At 39.2% G+C, this 18272-nt stretch overlaps 1 protein-coding gene across 2 annotated transcripts in view; it reads left to right on the top strand.

Annotated features, from left to right (window-relative positions):
• MYRIP (myosin VIIA and Rab interacting protein) overlaps positions 1 to 18272 on the top strand; it is a 203019-nt gene that overhangs the window by 132469 nt on the left and 52278 nt on the right. For both annotated transcript variants that reach the window (XM_056483448.1, XM_056483447.1), the window contains exon 4: positions 16602 to 16738. In XM_056483448.1, coding sequence (XP_056339423.1) covers positions 16602 to 16738 — 137 coding nt within the window. The remainder of the gene's footprint in view (positions 1 to 16601; positions 16739 to 18272) is intronic.

The raw sequence follows: 18272 nt of genomic DNA, 5'->3' as shown, positions 1-18272 counted from the left end.
TTTACCAAAAACAAAACCCGTGAGTTTTAAGAGTAGAGAAAGTGCCGTGGTGGAAGCAGGGAGGGTTCCTTTTATATTTTTGCATCTGTCAGAGTATTTTGGCATTAGACATTGAAGACAGTGAAGAGGAAATGTTGCAGGATATTGGGGAGGGTCTAAATGTCAGTATTGACTGTGGTTAAGTTGGTCAGAAACTCCTTTGGATGTTCATATCTAAGTGCTTCATCCATCCTTTTTGGGTGCATTGATTCACACTTCTGATTGCCCTCCCATAGCCCCTTCATCTGTAAAGGGAACAGATGTTGCAAAATGCTCTTCAAAACACACCTGAAGGAAGGCTAAGATGAAGAATTGCTTTTGCATTCTTCTGTATGAGGCATCTGCTGCCTGTGATACATAAGGAGGGGAGGAGCCTGCTTTTCTTCAGTGGCTCTCTAGCCACAGGTCACAGCGAGAAGTGGTACCCAGGTCTTGCTCTGAGACTCAGAGGAAACTGGAGCCTCCATGGAGCCATGAGAGATCATGGAGCTGGCTGCTGCTCCTGCTTAGTCAGGTGCTGCATGAGGTCAGGCAGGGCTTTGGGGAAGCCTCAGGAGAGTCTTAGCTGCCAGCTGGAAGTTCATTAATTGAGGCAATGGCCAGCTGAGGATATTATGGGAGGTTGACTCCTTCCCCTTCAGCCAAAGCAGCCCATTTGCAGGCAGTGTGAGTCCCTACACCCAGCTACATGGATGAAGAGAGGTGATGAGCCATTTGTTTTCTGGCTGTGACAAAAATTATTTTCTCTCAAATAGGAAAATTTGGCATAAGGCCACAAAAGACCTGGTTTTGGAGGAAAGGATTATGAGCAGTGCATAGCAAACCCCAGAAATTATTCCATCTGCTGGAACTTTGTGTCTAAATATCCCTGAAAGAAGTTTGGGTACAACAGAGAAAAAAACAAACAAACAAAAAAAACCCCAGATGTGCCTCTTGTCTTTTCCTTGCTTAATCATCACAGTCTCAAGTCTTTGATGTGTTGGAGTGTGTCCAAAGAAGGGCAGCAGAGCTGGGGAAGAGTCTGGAGCACAAGTCTTATAAAGAGAGACTGAGGGAGCTGGGGTTGCTTACCTGGAGAAAAGAAGGCTGAGGGGAAATGTACCACTCTCTAGGACTCCCTGAAAGGAGGTTGCACAGGGAGGTGTGTTAATCACCATCCCTGAAGGTATGTAAGATGGGGCATTTAAGGATATGGTTTAGTGATGCACTTGGCAGTGTTAGGTTAACAGTTTGACTCAATGATCTTAGAGATCTTTTCCAGTGTAAACAATGCTATTCTTTTTTGTGGAACTACTTATGACTGGTTTTAAAGAAGCAGCTGGATGCAACCTATGTACAGCTACATTAAAAAAATAATAATGAAAGAGTGTGTATCTCACTATAGTAACTGGCACTGTGCACTCTAATTTTTTATTTCTCTTTTCTTGTTACTCTATTCCCACATTCCTAATTAGAGTCAACAAATTGGCTGTAGAATACAACAAGACATCATGTAGTCTGCCAGAAACAGTGGCTGGCATTCATACAAATTGGGTGATAATGTGTTTGAAGACTTAAGGTTGAAAAAATCTTTCCATATTCTCTTCATCCTCCCTGTCCTCCTACTGAAGTGACTCAATTTCAAAGGCAGCCACATATTGCTCCTTTGTTGTCAGAGGTTTGGTTAACAGAAATTAAATCTCCTATGAAAAACTTTGGTCCTCTACCAATTAAGTTTCCTCACTGGGCTAAATAACTACTAAGTGCAGGCCCTGGGTGATGGGCAACTTGAACATAACCCAGCTGAAATGTTGTGATAATGGCTGCAGTAGTTTGGTGTGCCAAGTCTTGAATGTGTCTTCTGTAGTTGCAGAGTAGTGCATGCAGAGCTGTACAGTCCTGTGGTGCTGCACAACATATGCATGAGTGTTGTGCTGTGTGTCTGTGTGCTCCCTCCTGTGCCTCACAGCTCACATATGGGTGTCTGGAAAGGGCTGTTTAGAGTGGAGCTGGATATTCCAATTATTTTCTGAACTGAATGGTCTGAAATAACAGTGTCAGTACCATCACTTGGTTTTTTGTGGTGATTTGATGTCCTCATTTCCCCTTGTATTGGCCAATGACTTTCAGTGGCTGAATTGTTCTGAATTCACATGGTAATACAAAGGTTAAAGCAGAGTCCTGATGTTAATTTTCCAAGTATATTTTTACTGTCACAGTGGCAGACACCTTTGGATATCAATGATACACAGAAATTTCTGCAAATATTATTTTCCAACAGGATCAAAGACTTTTATGAAAGCTTTTCCTCAAAGTAACATGCTACTGGTGGACTGAGAGGTGACATTGGATCCAAGGGTGATATCAGGAGGGAAGACAATTCCCTTTTTTTCTGAAGTCTCCTACTTTATGGAGCATTCAATTAGCCTAGGATGCAGTAATTTTCAATAAGTCCAAACTTGGAGTGGTGGTCTTGTTTATAAAAAGGGAATATAACTAAAAGCATTCAGCTAGGCTGACCTGACTCCTGCTATTCTGGTGTCTTGGGAAATTGAGCTTTTTTGTTGGCTGCTTTTTGAAGATCTTAATTGTTTTAAAATAATGGCATTATTGTCAATGAGGTAGTAAGTTTCAAATAACTGTGGTATATTGTATATACTTATTGATTGTGAAGAGTAGTAAAAAAGCATATAAAATGCCACATAAAATAGGGTATATGTAAAATAGTTCTATTAGCTGCTTCACCTACCATAAAATTGTTGCACTTTTTCCCTTGGAGAGTTAGGTTGTACCACAGGATTAGTAGCTGGCTCTGACCTGCAAAAATACTTTGGTTACTATTTATTAAAGAAGTTCTTGTTTTTAACTCTGTTTCTTGACATTTTCTGGAAAATCTTGGTATACTTAATAAGTAATCCCATTGTTGCAGCTTGCTTTTTCTGTCAGGTTTTTTTCTGATTTTTGTGTTTTCCCTCCTTCCCTGGTGTTTCTACTCCTGAGATCTGTACTCCTTTTCAAAAATGAACTTATGAAGGAAATGAGAAAGAATTTTTTTTTAATACACGTTCATCATAACTAAATGAAAAGTGGAGGGTAAACACCCTTGAGTAGTCGATATTTATTTGTTTCATATCTAGAAGAGATAATTGGTTTTAACTTTTCACTTTCCTTTACACAGTTACCAGATTTAATGTATCTATCTGACTTCATATAGATTAATCTGTCGTCTTAAAGATTAATCTGTTCTGTGTCTCAATCATATGATTTTTTTAAAATGCCTTTCTATATCCAAAATAATTTTAACTTTTTTTGGTTGAAAATATGTGTGCCAAATCCATAAAAAACATCCCCTAAAAATGGTCATTTAATTATTTTCTCATCGGTATTTGTGTAATTGAAATTACTTTAGCACCTGCACTGTTTTGTAATAGGGCAAATGCGAAATTGCACCCTCTGTGGGATAAAATTTAAGCATTGTGTATACTGGACATTTCACCTCCCTGGTTCTGCTGGCCTGGTGAGTTCTTGTAGTCTGACCTCCTAAAAGAAGGTCAGTGTGTTAATGAAACAACACATACACAGGTAACATTCAAAATGTTATGCCTTCTGCCTGCCTGCCCACCCACCCTAGTACTCTGCAAATTTGTCTTCAATTATGCAAGCAAATAATTTATCCTGCTTGTGAATGATCCTATCCACCTTGCCCTATGGAAAGGAAGAGGAATGGAGAAAAAAGAATGACAAGGAAAAGGGGTGGAAGCAGCATGAGTTACCCATGGTGACTCACAAAAGTACTGTATATGTACAGAGAGAAGGAAGATTTTCCTCTTTTTAAGGCATGTAGTGGATAGACAGACATGCACCCCTCTGTCTCCAACCACTGGGGCTCAGCAGCCATTTGGCAGCCTGTATCATGGGCCATATTATCAGCTGGTAGTTCAGACTACAACCAGCCTGCTCAGTGGATGATCCTAGGAGTTAGGATTGCTTCCCAAGAAAAGTGCTGTCAGGCTTCTCTTCTCTGTGAGAGGAGTTCTGCTTGAGAATTGGCCTAAATTCTGTCTCCTTTGAAGAGAGGTGAGAGTAAATGATGCCTCAGAAATGAGAAATGGCTTCTGTTGGTGCCACCTCTCCCTGTGGTCACCACACACAGGAGGAATGCTCAAGATAGCTCCTGTTATTGCTGTGGGAGCTCCTCTGCCACTGCCAGGTGAAACTGCATGAGTGTCTCTATGCAGCAATTCTGCATTAAATCCCTTTATTCACTATGGGCTTAAGCAACTTGTTTGGAAAAATGTTAGAAAGAACTTGATTTCCTTATTCTTCAAAATGCCCCCTGTGGCTTTACCTTAATCAAAAATGAAAACCTGTGGCAGTGATACATTTTGCAGTTAAAGCAGGAAGAGACATATAGGCCAAGTAGCATAAATCCTTTATCTACCAGATATTAATTGGAGTTTGATGTGAATTCAGAAATTCTCAGTGTTTGTTTCTTCTATGAATAAAGGGGCTCTTCTCAGCTGAGCCCTGTGGATGTAGCTGAGGAGGGCTTTGATGTTTGTGCTCCATTCCCTGCCAGCAGCTGGAGGCCAGCACCAAGGGACTCATAGGCACTGCATGCTGGCATCAGCATGTGCATGACCAGGGTAGCTTTGCAGCTCCTCTTGTTTCCATCCCTCCTGTTCATACACTGATTCTTCTAGTTCTCTAGTTCCTCCCATTTTTCTTGGTTGATCAAACTTGCTGATACCACACACATCTTGTCACAACTGGGTGGCCCTGTGAGGATACCCCCTGTCTTCTGCAGACGAGAATAAGCTTGCCTTGGAGAAGGCAGGAGGATTGTATGGCTTTGAAGATTTCTGCTGTTAGGGAACTGAATCCTCTGGACAGCTGATCAATTTTACCCAGAAGCAGGAACAGTTTTGAGAAACAGCTGTATTTCTCTGACAGTCTGGCTAATCTGTGCTTGATTTTTTTTTTATTACTCTGATCAGAGTATTTATAAAAACAGAGATTTGGGTTTGGTTGTTTATTTTTTTTTTTTTTTATTTTTCATTATTCAAATAACCGAAAATCCATATGAAAAATACGTTTGTATGCGTGCCCAGATGTAGAGCCCCTGTTAGTGAGGCCAGCTGGGATTAAAGTCTCATTTGTATAATTTATAAAGGATTTGGAATTTTTCCTACAGTTTTCAGCCATAAGCTGGAATTTAGCTTTTGTCAGACTGCTAGACAGCTTGCACAATAAAGCTTCTAACTAAAAATATTTTCTGTGCAACCCGGAAAGCCTCACCATTTTAAATGCAGTGACACTGGAGTTGGTTTGAAAAAACAAATTATTAGAAAAGAAAAAAACCCCAACAGTCATACCCTGTATGATGCATAAATAGCACAACAGATAGAAAAGCAGAAATGGAGTGGTAACTTAGGAGGCACATACAGGATGCTCATGTGCACATAGCAGTAGTGGACCCTTTTACAGCATCAGATACTCTCTGATGTGCTGCCCTTGGTCCATTTGGGAAGAACTGCTGAGGTGCAGCAAATGACTGAGCCCACCTCCTGGGGCTGGCCAGCTATTCTGCTTCTAGCCCATTTTTCACTGTAATTCAAGGAAATCTCCCTGCTGGAACTGCTGGATAAACACCTGAACCTTGTCTGGGTAGTTTGCTCTCCGGGGAAGTGCAACATCACTCCGTCTAATTCTTCCTCCTACCACAACAGGTGGTGGGTGGGTGGTGGGGAAATGCTTTCCTAACACCTCCCAGCTGGGGACCTGCTTGGGAGGATTTGGAGGTGTCATGCTCCTGCTGGATAACACATCAGTGCCTCCAGTGTGTTCCTTAAGCTATTCTGTAGCTTGTGGAGCTGCAAAGCAACAAGTATGTCATCTCACAAAGGGGTGGTGGAATCGCTGTGTGCACAGCTCCTGGAAAAAAAGCAGTGCAGCCTACTCCAGCAGATGTTGCGCTTGTTGGGTGAGGTGACCAGTACAAAGGATAGGAACTGAAATTGCATCTCTTCACTCCCCAGCAAAGTATTTTTAAATTATTTTTCTCTTCTTTTTCCTTTTTTCTTTCCTAAATAATCTTGCAATGAGCCCAGCTTTCTCTTTGATTTTGCATGGTGATGAATCTTCTCATCTTTGCTGGCATTTCACAGCTGTTTGTTCACAGCTTTCTCCAAATACAAGAACAGAAACAGACCTTCAAGCAGAGGATTGTTGTCTTTTTGGAGTTCTTGAGCTCTATATGAAAAGCGCTACGTATTTTTCTAATCAGGATTACAGAATTAATTTGCATGGTTTATCCTCTGGTATTTTTTTCTGATGGAGCAGAGTTTGTATCTCTTTTGTGAAAATTTTTATGCTTGATCGACCTTACTTTTGTTGTTCTTCAGCTGTTTTTCAAGAATCTGTGGATTAAAAATGAAGTTTACTGAAAGAAAAGCCTTCAACTTAGGTAATTTGAGTAACTAATCAAAGTGCCTTTATGCTCTGTAGCTTCCTTTAGTATCTGCTGTGGTTATGGAAAACACTTCTCATGTGGATGAATGGTTTATTTATTTGTAGCCATTTATATTCAGTTGTATTTTGACTATAAATAACTTTTGTTTCAGTAAAGTGAATGCAAAGTTCAATGAGCATATGTTCCTGAGGCTGTTTTGATGTTGCTCTCTGCATTCAGAAGTTTATTTACATAAGGTTTCCGTATGAATTTTCCTTCACTTCAGTGGGTAGGTGCAAAGGATAAATGTGTAGTGATAGCACAGCAGGAAATGAATGTCTCTCCAATTGAGAATTTATGAGTATCTGTTGCTGTTGTTATTTCTTAAGAAAAGCAGCAGGATGCATTCATTTTGAGGTACTGTCAGTATGGATTTTTGGGGTTTTTTTGTGTGTCTTCTTTCAGAAATCTGAAACAAAAATTAGGCTGATGCATTGTAGCAAGTAGAAACATGACAGGGACAGCCAATATATGTGTGTCAGTGTAGCTGTAATAACTTGTTTTGATTCATGTTTATTTGCTTTTACTTTAGCATGTTGTGTGCCTGAGAGTGTCATAAATTTACTAATGATCCAGTATTGATTAATTCTTATGATTTTCCTAGAAAAGTATGTGGTACCAGATGGCCAGGATATAAAATTCCTTTCCTTTGAAAAATACTGCGATATTGAAGATGTATTTTATTACAAGATAAGAGGGGAAAAAAAAAGAAACAAAACAAAAATTTTACATGAAATAAAATTTCTGAGTGAAATTACTTAAAGGGGAAGATTTTTCCAGAGGTAATATTTTTTATTTTTATGATTTTTGTGTCATGAAATAAATTCATGGATCATGTACAAATGTCAGGAATTTATCCTGGAAAAAGCACTTTAAAACAAATATGAGGAATGTTTCATTTGTGCAGTATCTGGGTTTTCCAGCTTTTACAAAGGGATTTGGACTTATTTTTCCATTCAGTTTCAAATATTCAGTGGTTACTTAATTTTCATCTGAGTTGACAGGTATATTAATGGGCTGTATAAAGATCTGTGTTTTAATGAAAGGCTTAAGAGGGAAATACTTGGCAGTGTGGTAAGGAAGAAATTTCCAAGCATTGAATGAAACATGTAGAAGAGCTGAGAAAAGAAGGGGCAAGTTCTCTCTTTCCATTTACACGTGTGGTAATGAGGACTACAAACCTTTTTTGGCCACTGAATGATCTACACTGGCTGCAGTAGCATCTGGGAATTATTACACACCAACCCAGGAGGGAAAGGAAGAGTCAAATGAAGAGAACTGTGCTTTTTGTGCAGGTGGAGTTGGTAGTGTTACAGACATGACAGAAGGACAGGCTTCATGGTTCTCCTATGTTACAGAGTTATTTGCTGATCAGTAACAAGGTGTAACAGCTAAATGTCAGAGAGGGACACTTTAAACCTCATTTATGAAAGTGTCATCCATGTAATTATCAGCTTAAAGAAAAGGTGGATTGAGAATAGCCTTCACTTGGTTTGACCAGCTCATTCTTTCTAAAGAATTGGCAGTTCCTATGGTGCAAGTCTGATCAAGGCTTTGAGAGGTGTGTGTGCACTCGGAGGTGTGTGTAACCCAGATGCAGGATCAGTGCTGCATATCTGGTGCCCTCAGTGTGGGATGTCATCCACTGGGACTGTGCTGTGCAGAGTCACATCCCCACAGTTATATTTGGCTTTCATGAAAGAGTGCAGGTATGGCCTCAGATTATGTGCTCTGAATCTGTGTTGAAAGAACCATACAGACCACTTGGGTGTTTTCATACTCATCCCAGAGAAAGAAACACTGGTAATGATTAAATGACTAGAAAACACGGTCTGGGATAAAACTGGATTTGTTAGCCTCTTTTTTTTTTTTTTTTTTTTTTTTTTTTTAAGGAAAAAGGAAAAGAGCAAACATCTCAAATTGTCTCATTAAATAGAAACAAGGAAGGTTCAGCTTAAATGTTAAGAAAACCTTTCAACATTAGGATAGGAAAACATTGGTGGATGGCAGCAGTCATTACGAACAGGCTGCCTGTGTATCTGCTGGGAGTGATAGATGTGTAGCTCATAATGTTTGGGGGCAAGGGGAACACCAGTGTGATCCCATTTCTTTTATGGCCTGGGGCTCTGCCACAGTTGCTTGAAAGCAGCAGTAACTTGTACTGCAAGCTCTCTGCCAGCTCCCCTGCAATACAGCCTTTTGAACTCTACAGTTCATAAGTGGGATCTGAATAAATAAATACCAGTTAACTGAGGCTCACTTTACAAGGCAAAAATGGGGAAAGAACATTCCCTAATGACTGTAAGACATGGCAAACATCCTTATAAGCATGTTGTTATGGCAAATTTTTATTAGCTCATGCTGAGATAATGTCAAGAGCTGTATTGGATGTGGCCTCATATCTTTTACTGCTGGTAGATGCCTGAAGAGAGGTCCTGCCCCTTCTTAGGTCACTGCTTTAACTGCTGTTAATGCTGCACAATCATGTTGTCACCCCTGGAGTTTATAGTCAGCTAAATTACAGTGAAGCATTGGGTTTGAAAACCCTCTTCTTTTTAAAAATTGACTTTAATAACTGCTGCAAGATCTGTATTTCACTTGGGTTACCCTAAAACAAAACACGCTTTCTGTGAGCAGCAGGTCATGTTAATATGTCAAATACACATTTATTTGTGAGCCAGGGAATCCTGACCTACAGCTGCACAGGGAAAATGCAGGGCAAAATAGCTCAGTTAAATGCTGACAGGTTCTACTCTTGTGTCTGTTTTCCTACGTGAGGAAAGACTAGCACAAAGATTACAAGTATCAATCAATCTTTCTCTTTTTTTCTTTTATTTAATAAAACATGGGCTAAATCCATTATTTTCTTAAAAGAGGGGCACTGAATCTTCTCCATTCTAGTTTTCAGAAAGTCTGTAAGAGGCACATGCTTGACTACTGAGTTTTACATACCGATTACTGTCCAATAATTTAATGATGTGTTTGAGGATCAGCAGTCTCATGGTTTATTTTAACATAGATTAGATTAGATCAGATCAGTCTACCACTGGTCATATGAGTCAAAGACTTATGGTACAGAGAAATGTCTGTCAATGGAGAAAGGCTTTTTAGTGGATTTTGCATACAACATATTTAAGATATTTCTCCCTTTTTAGTGAGTTTTGAAGTGTTATCCAGTAGAGGGAAATGAACATGAACATGAACTTTAACTCATTTTGAAACCAACACATCACTTGCTGGTTTTCCTCAGCTATTCTATAATGCCTGTATTATCACTAAAGCTTTTTTCCCAGGTTTGTGTGCTGGTTTTACACAGCTTTGCTGCAGCATCTCATGTCAGGGTGTGTATGGGGCATCCAGAGAATTAGAATTTAGATGTTAAAGTGAAGAAAGGCAAAGCATCCCTATATGGCAAGCAGCTGCATACTCTGATTGTCAGAGAGCTTTGAGTGGGCCAGAAGTATGCCTAGATTCAGGTGAAGTATAACCAAATTTATGGAATATAAGTCCATCTATATGTATCTTGAGACTTTGTTTTGATGTCAAGCACAGAATCCTGAGCTGACCAGTGCTGAGTGTGCTGAAGGCAGTCTCTGCTTACTGGAGCTTTCCTGTCATCTCTTCCATGTAATTTCCAATGGCCAGACACAGAGTACAAGGCTAGGTGAGCCTTTTATTTGAGCTAGTATGACTCAGTATCTTATTTTTATGAACCAGCAATCACTTACTATGGCCTGCTTCATAACATAGGAAGTGATGCCTGCATTTTGGCACGTGCTGCTGTGAGCAATCCTTGTCATATCCCTTTGTAAAGGCACTGAGACTTGGTTCAAAGGGCCTGGGTGGTAGAGATTTTAATACTTCCCTCAATAACCATTAGGTGAACTTGTTACAAGTTTTTGTCTTTCTTGCATTCATGAAGTATATGTAGGTTTTCTGTGTAAAACCTACTCTGTTTCCCTTATCCAACTTCTTGAGTGCTGATTTCAAAGCTAAAGAAGACAGTAACTAAATTTGAGGGTTGCACATATTGCTGTCTTTGGTAAACAAACAAATCTTTGTTTCCTCTCTGCTAACCTTAAATTCTTGTTGTTCGGTGTTGAAGTTTAAAAGCCCAAACTGGAGCAGCAAACTTCTGGGTTAATGGTTAGGAGAATGTGGGTTTTTAGGAAATGCTCTGTGTGGTACTGCCCTCTTGGTTGAGCTCTCTGAATAATTAACCTACTGTAGCCTGCAGTGCAGTTATTGGCCAAGTTCATGTCTGCTGCACAGGAGAGTCATTATTTCACTGTGAGGGACTTGGACAGTTGTTTTGTTCCACTTGTGAGAAAGACAGATGATGTTTTCAGTGGGGTAGGCAGTTTTCATTCTGGGGTAGGTGCTTTGACTCAATAGTTTCCCCTCTGCTGTTACATGGATTTTGCTGACTGCAGAGCAGTGAATTCATCGTGCCCTGCTGTGGCCTTTCCTGTGACACACCTGCATGGCTCAGTGCTCTGAGATAGGTGACCTGCAGAATGCCATCAAGAAGAAAATAAATTGGATTTCAACTTAAGGCTTGGGAAGGGAGTGTTACAAAGAGTTAACAATGGTCTGCTGGGGCAAATGATTAAGAGCTGTTTTTCCTCTGTGAATAACTGCCTTTCATAAGCAGGGGATAGATGCAAAAACAAAAGTGCCCACTTGAAATAACATGAGCTTGGCCAAAGCTCCTCTTCAGGGCTTCAGGGTGCTGAACTTTCTCAATGTATATGGTTTTTTAAGTCTGACTTTTGGAGAAATGAGCATTGGTAGGATATTCATGTGTGTAGTGGTTTTGTGTTAAAGTGGTTCATCCTGAGGGGAATGAAGGTGAACCTGGAAGGAGGTTTGATTTCACTGAAAGTGAAAGAAACTGAAAACCTTTAATTCAACAATTTATAATAAGCAGTACATTACAAGCTTTAAAGCATCAGCCCAAAGGAAAAAGCAAATATTGCTATTGGCAGAGAAACAATTTGAGTTTGAAGCAATTTTACTCTAAAATTAGTAAATAAGAAGTGACAGGTTAAATCTTAATTGTTTCTTTGGGCACCAGGTTGAGGCTACTTTGGACAAATGGAAACAAAGAGAAATGGAAACAAAGGCCTTGAGCTTCATATTGCGTGTGAGTCAGAATGGGGAGAGAGCCTGTGGGAGGTGGGGGGCCTGTCACAGCTTAGTCTGTATTAGCTGGAGTTTCCCAACCACTGATGCATGACATGGCACTAATGCAGCCAGAGGGAGATGGATGTGCAGCTCCCCAGGAGGGGCCAAGGCTTACAGGATGTCAGTCCCACAGCAGCAGTCACCCATCTGCAGGGGAGCATCAGGGTAAAAGGCAGGAATGTTTGGCTGCAGCATGGCTGGCTCCAGCCCAGCATCTGGCTAAGCAGGTCTGCTCTGGGGGACTTGTGTCCATGGTGTCCCAGCTCTGACAGAGCTCAATAATGCTCAACAGAGTCTTCTCCTGGCTCCCACACCCTCCATCACTTCACTCTTGGCTGAGCCTCCAGGCAGTTCGGTGAGCCCAGGGAATGCTTTCAAAGAGTGAAAACTGAACATTGATGCTGGTTTTCCTCTGACAATTTGCATTTCTAATATTTCTTAAGTTTGATGTGGTTGTGTTGTGCTTTGGAGCGTCCCCACAGAGACCACTTCTGACCTGTGCATTTCAGAGATGCATTTGATTGGCCTTTTAAATTCTCTTAATTTTAAAAAATTGTCACATCCCCAAAAGTAAAAAGGTCCAAGAATGGTAGAGCAGCACCACTGCTCAGTGAAACTAATCACTTGCTGAATGCAGATCTTGAATGCCTGAGGCTGGGTATTGTAGTAGGTCACGGACACAGCAGGAGAAGCACAGGATGGCATTTGAGGGACTTGAATAGTTTACTGCCCAAATTGACGGCACAAAGCTATGGAAGGTTTCTTAACACAGGTATGAAAAACTAAAAAATGAGCCTCCATTATCCAGTGAAAATCAGTAGCAAGGAAAATCCAAGTGTTCACCCTGACAAATGATGTAAGCGTTTGTAAGATTTCAGAAAGCACGTCCTGACTTAGATAAACTAGTAAGTGACTAGTTTGTCTTGTGGGGAGAAACTTCTCACAAAGTTCATGGAAAACTGAAAAAATGGAAAAATGCTTTTATAAAACATTTCTTCATAGTGCAGCTTGTATAATGAATAGAGATTGAGGTCATACATATTAAATTGGTAGTACCTTTTAGAGAAAAGTTCTTGCAGAAGCTTTATATTGCCTTTAGACCAAGTAAAATCTCTCAACTTTTTAGCAGAAAAAAGAATTAAAATGGTAAATCACTAAAGAATCTTCTATGTTTTGAGTACTGTGTGAGTGATGTCTTTCATGTGATTGTCTTCTGGTCATCAGTAATAATGAGGGAGATGGTTCATGTCCCCACTTCCCAACATAGCTGGTGTACTTTTTTTCCTGAAGGATATGCTAGAACTTTACTATTTGGGTACTTCAGGTGTACTGAAAACAAATTACAAAGATTTTAATGGGCTTATCCCTTCTCATGGTGCTGCTTATTAAGACAAACACATTGTAGTACTAAAAAAGGGATAGGGGCTTTCTAATACTTGTTCAAGTTTTAATGCTAAATCAAAAGCATCATCCTGGCTTTCACACTTTCTAGTAAGACAGAATTTTAAAATAACAGTATTGTCCTCTGCCAAAATCATATCAAAATGCAACTCAAATCCGTGGCAATGTTATATAACATAAATAATGTCTTTAGTGTTCAAAGCTATTTATCAATAAAGACATAACAATCTTTGCTGCACAGAAAAAGCATGAAATGGCTTCAGCCAGTCCTGCTTCTTTAAAATGCAGACAAATATATCCTTTAAATGTGAAATTCAATTTCACAGAGAGAACTTGCATGCTTCTGTTAAAGCTAATAAGGGAAGTGTTTCATTCCAACAATTTAATGCTAGCACTGTCATAGTCTTTCATTATCCTGGACTCATGGACTGCTTTTGCAGAAAACAGCTTTAAAATATAGGTCAGCATTAAAAGATTTTGAAATGAGGTGAAAATGCTCTTATTTCTCTTCCGAATGAGTCCTTTATTTTAGTATCTATAAGAGAAGTTCTCTCTTTTCCAAATCCTTTCTCTGTAGGAGGAATCAGCAGGGACATTGTGACTTATTTGAAAGTTAAGAGGCTGAAAAGCTTTAGAGGAGGCATTGTAATCTGTTATAAATCATGTTCAGGACCTAGGCATAGATTTGGAGTGTTGGTAGCTCTCCAGCTCATAGGAGGGAAGCATGAGATGATTAGATTACTCACAAAGTGTTAATCCTGCAGACACAAGGAAACCTAAAAAAAAAAAAAAAAAAAAAAAAAAAAAAAAAAAAGAAAGGAAATAAAAAAATCCTTGTGTTTACACCAGATTAACTAGTACAAAGAGGCAAGCATCTCCTTTCATGGTTGCTTTGAGATGTATAATCCTTTTGACTCTTCCAAAGTTCACATACAGAAAATGTTATCATTACAAAAAAATTACCTGCTTTAGTTGCAAAGCATTCTCACCTCATCAAGACACCAGTGCTGTTAGCTTTCTGCTATTGATCAAGTATTGATCAATAAGTATTGATCAAACCCAGAAAAACATGGTGACACAGGGAAAAAGATGAGGAAGCAAGCTTGCAATGAATCACATCTTTTGTTTTCTCAAGCTGCCAGGTCAGCATTCATAACAGGCTATCTTAACTCACACAGAACTCTCTCTTTTTTTTGTTTTGTCACTGTCTGAATGCTAAGAACTGGGCTTACTTGGCTTCCAAGATAACAAGTTTAGCATTTTGAGCTAGTGCAGCTGAGGTTTCTTGGTAAACATGCTGAGGGAATTAGTAAGGATCTTCAGAGCTCTAAAACAATGTATTTGAGGACTCCCAGTGCTGTAAGTCCCCTAGTGGTGATGGTGCTACAATACTTTTTTGTGGACAGCTTGGAGAACACTGTATTTACTGGGCAGAAAAGCATTCTTTCTGGTCAATACCTCCTGCTAAGCCAATTCCAACACAGTCATGCAGTTTTATCCTTCATAATGATTGTGACTCTGTGCTATTGACTGAAATGTTACCCTGTCAGATTCTGTAGAAACTCAGTGGACAAAAGTGAAGGAAATTCAGCAAACAGAAGACATAGTATTCTGATGCAGTTTACATGAGAGCAAGTGTTTCCTGCCCACGAGGAAGGAAGGCAGGTTCTCAAAATGCCAAAGAATTGCAGGTTTGAGAGAGAAATCTTCCTCTGTCCAGATTCATCACTGTGCCAGCAGCAAAGATTCTGGTCAGTAGATCAGGCCTTGGCCCAGCATCATAGCAGGCAGATATTTTAGTAGCAACATTATGGCAATTCAGAAACCCTGTACTTCACAGACAGACCAAGGCATCCCTCCCACTGTTTGTGTTCTGGACACTTGCATTTCATCAGTCATCTCTGCACCACATGTAAGAATGTTTAAAAAAAAAAAAAAATAAATAGTTAGGCTTGGGATATTACTGTGTAAATAGATATTAAAGGGCTAATATTCTTACATTATCTGTAAACATCTCTCCTGCATCCACTTGCTGACACAGAATGCAGAAAAAAATAAACTTCTGTTCCATTATGAGCTTTTTCTTCAGTTGTCTTCTGTAGAGCAGCTAATGTAACTTCAAGGGTTCACAGTTTGAATATGAGAGGCATAATTGATTTTTATTTTTAATTTCCCACTGCTGCTGTTTGCTACTAAGCACTTTCTGGTGATGACAGACAAGTGTACTATATAATGATGTTCTGCTTTTCATGAAGTGGATGTTCCTTTTTATCAGTGTATTGAAACTTAAAAAGTCTGGTTTCAGACTGAAAACACATGGTTGAACCCCCAGGCTCAGCATGTTTGATTGTTTGTTACTTAGTATCTCCTCTGGTTCAGTGCTGAGTAAGAACTACATTTCTAGTCTGTCAGTAGGTGACAAAACAAAAATTGTGCATTGTCACTTGCCATGCAGTTTACAAAGAAAACTCCAGAGTCCCTGAAGGAAAATTTAAAGGTGACAGTGATACTGTCAATTTTGGTTTTCACACAAATTTAAACGGGCCCTGGTCCGTTTAGAAAATGGAGTTAAAACATCTAAATATGTTGAAGTCTGGAAATGCTGAGAGTCTGGCCCTCCTTATGGTGACATAATTTCTTTAGAGATTCATATATTGACACTGGGCACTGACATTAGCCTTTTGTTCTCCTAGACCTGCTCTTAAGAATAAACCAGCTTTAATTTCTGGAACCCTAGCATCCCCCCTAGTGACATCCTCAGTAGGAAACCTCCAGGTCTGCGGTGGGTTACCTGGGGCTGTTTTGCCTGGGAACATGGCACAGGTTCTCTCCATGCACTGCTGCAGGAACAGGTGAAGCGAGTTGCCACATGCCACACTGGAAATAATACAGAGCTTGCCAGTATCTCATGGCTATATAAAGCATCAGAGCTCTGGGGACAAGTCTGTTAAGATGAATTACTGTTGTCAGGGATGCTTCCTGAGGAAAGTGAGAAAGCAAATTGTGGCTCATTCTGCTTTGAGGTCCTCTGTTAGGCTTTCTCTGCTCTATTGCTTTCCCCAGATAAAAGCAGTAATGTGTTTTTATGTAAACGGAAGGGTTTTGTGGCACATTAATGGGCTTGTGTTCTTACATTATTTGTAAATCTGTGTAAATAAAGGCTGTTTTTAAGCCCTGTGTTGTTCCAAGGCTTGTTTGTATTTTTAAGAGGTTGTAGGGTAAGCATTAAAATGTAAAAGGAGAGACCACCTTGTCTGATAGTACCAAAACCAAACAAACCCTTGTGTAATAAGAAGAAGATATTTACTTACGGCTTAACCTTTTGGGTTTTTCTTGCCTTAGTGTACCAGACACTTGCAAAGTACAAACAATAAAGAAGTGTTCAAAAATTAATAGGTTTGTGATCTGAGGCCTAAATCATTTTTTCCCCACATTTATTTGTTGTAGAATAATTCCAAATATGTAGTTTATTTTTCTGCTTTAGGCTCCTAAGGATCCAGTCTCTGGATTGGTACTATAATAATGTCAAAAGCCGCTTTAAGTGTTTTGGAAGTGCCAAGGTCCTGAAGAACTTGTACAAGAAGCATAGACTGGAGAGTGGACTTTGTCCTGATGCAATAGGTAAGAACAGCTGTGTTGATTTCTTATAAGGTTTACTCTTATCTGCTTTAACACAGAAGCTGAGACAATGGAAATTCTGAGATTATTTCAAGAGAGTTTTTTTAGCACAATTTTCTTGTTTGCCAAAGAAATACCTCAGTGGAAGAGAAAAGGATGAAGTGTCTAGAAAGCTGTTTAAGAATTCAAACAATGTTTAATCTTAATTATGTCACTGATAGAGAAGAACTGTCTATAAAGTAAATTGGAGTTTGTATCCTAGCTTTTGTCCCCAAATTTCTTACAGTTCTGAGTAGTCAAAGAATGACAAAATAATTTTGCATTCAACATGTGACTATAGGCTTATTTCTGTGTTGTTTGAAGCAAAATTTGTATCAGTATCCAATTCAGTATCCAAGTTGACCAAAACTGACATTTCCTTACTTAGAGTTTTGCATCTTAAGGATCTGAAACTGGCCACATTTAATTTTTATATGGATGTTTGTAAATAGGTAAAAGATACTGATAAAGTACTGGCATTGACCTTTTAAGCAAAGACACAATTCACTCCAACTGTGCAGTTCTAATGCTGCACCCCATAAGAAGAGTGATTGGAGTCAGAAAATGGGTTTGAAAAAGTGAAGCTTGATGTCACACTGGTAGCTTCACCAAATTACTTAGAACACAACTAGCTGAATATTTGTCATTTCACTGGATTTATTGAACCAGATAATTTACTCTTGTAATTCTTTCAAAATTTGGACAGGCTGCAATTTTTCTATAGCCTTTACTTTGTCTTTTTCTGAAAATATATAGGATGGTAAGTAGACTCTTTAGTCCTGAGTGGAAATTTTAGGTGTTTTTTATAAAAATTGACATAAAAGCTTCTAGAAAGAAGTGACCTATTTACTAAATTGTGATTTATTAGTGTTTTTCCTTTTTGGGTATCAAATTCATATTTCATGAGAAAATTCCTTGACAACTGAGAACAAATACATATGAGGACAAGCAAATCTTGCTTCAGTTAGGGCAGAAGTGGGACAATAGAAATAAAAACTGTGGCCAGGGATGCTTATGAACTTTTATATGATGTGTTGCCTTTTTTTAACTGTAGTCTCAGTGAATGGGTGCTTGAATGGAAGTGTGAACGATGCAATGATGAGTTGCAGTGGCATGTGCACTCTTTTGTCACTGCTAAATTTCTTCTGCTATCCCTGTGACTGTGAGGTAAAACTTTTGTTCCCTTTGAAGATAAATACTAGTAAAAGTGTCTGGATTTTGCTTTATTTATACAGCATTGCCCTTTTAAATGTAGAATTTATTTCTACCCCAAATGTCATAGTAAAGTCAAATTCCCTGTGCTTAACTTCTGTCATGTAAATTTTATGCCTAGTCACTTCTTCATCTTTTACTGTAGTAATAGTTTTTTCTGTTCAAAATGATTAAGAAGTCTTTGATATAAAAGCAGTCATGTTTTGTAGAGAAGTTGCTGCAGTCATGATTTATCCAACAGCAACAGCTAGGAGGAATTTTCCAGTTATCCCTCACTGTGTGCAGT

This window comes from Oenanthe melanoleuca, chromosome 2, assembly GCF_029582105.1.
Source record: "Oenanthe melanoleuca isolate GR-GAL-2019-014 chromosome 2, OMel1.0, whole genome shotgun sequence".
NCBI lineage: Eukaryota > Metazoa > Chordata > Aves > Passeriformes > Muscicapidae > Oenanthe > Oenanthe melanoleuca.
This window is presented reverse-complemented; position numbering and strand designations above follow the sequence as displayed.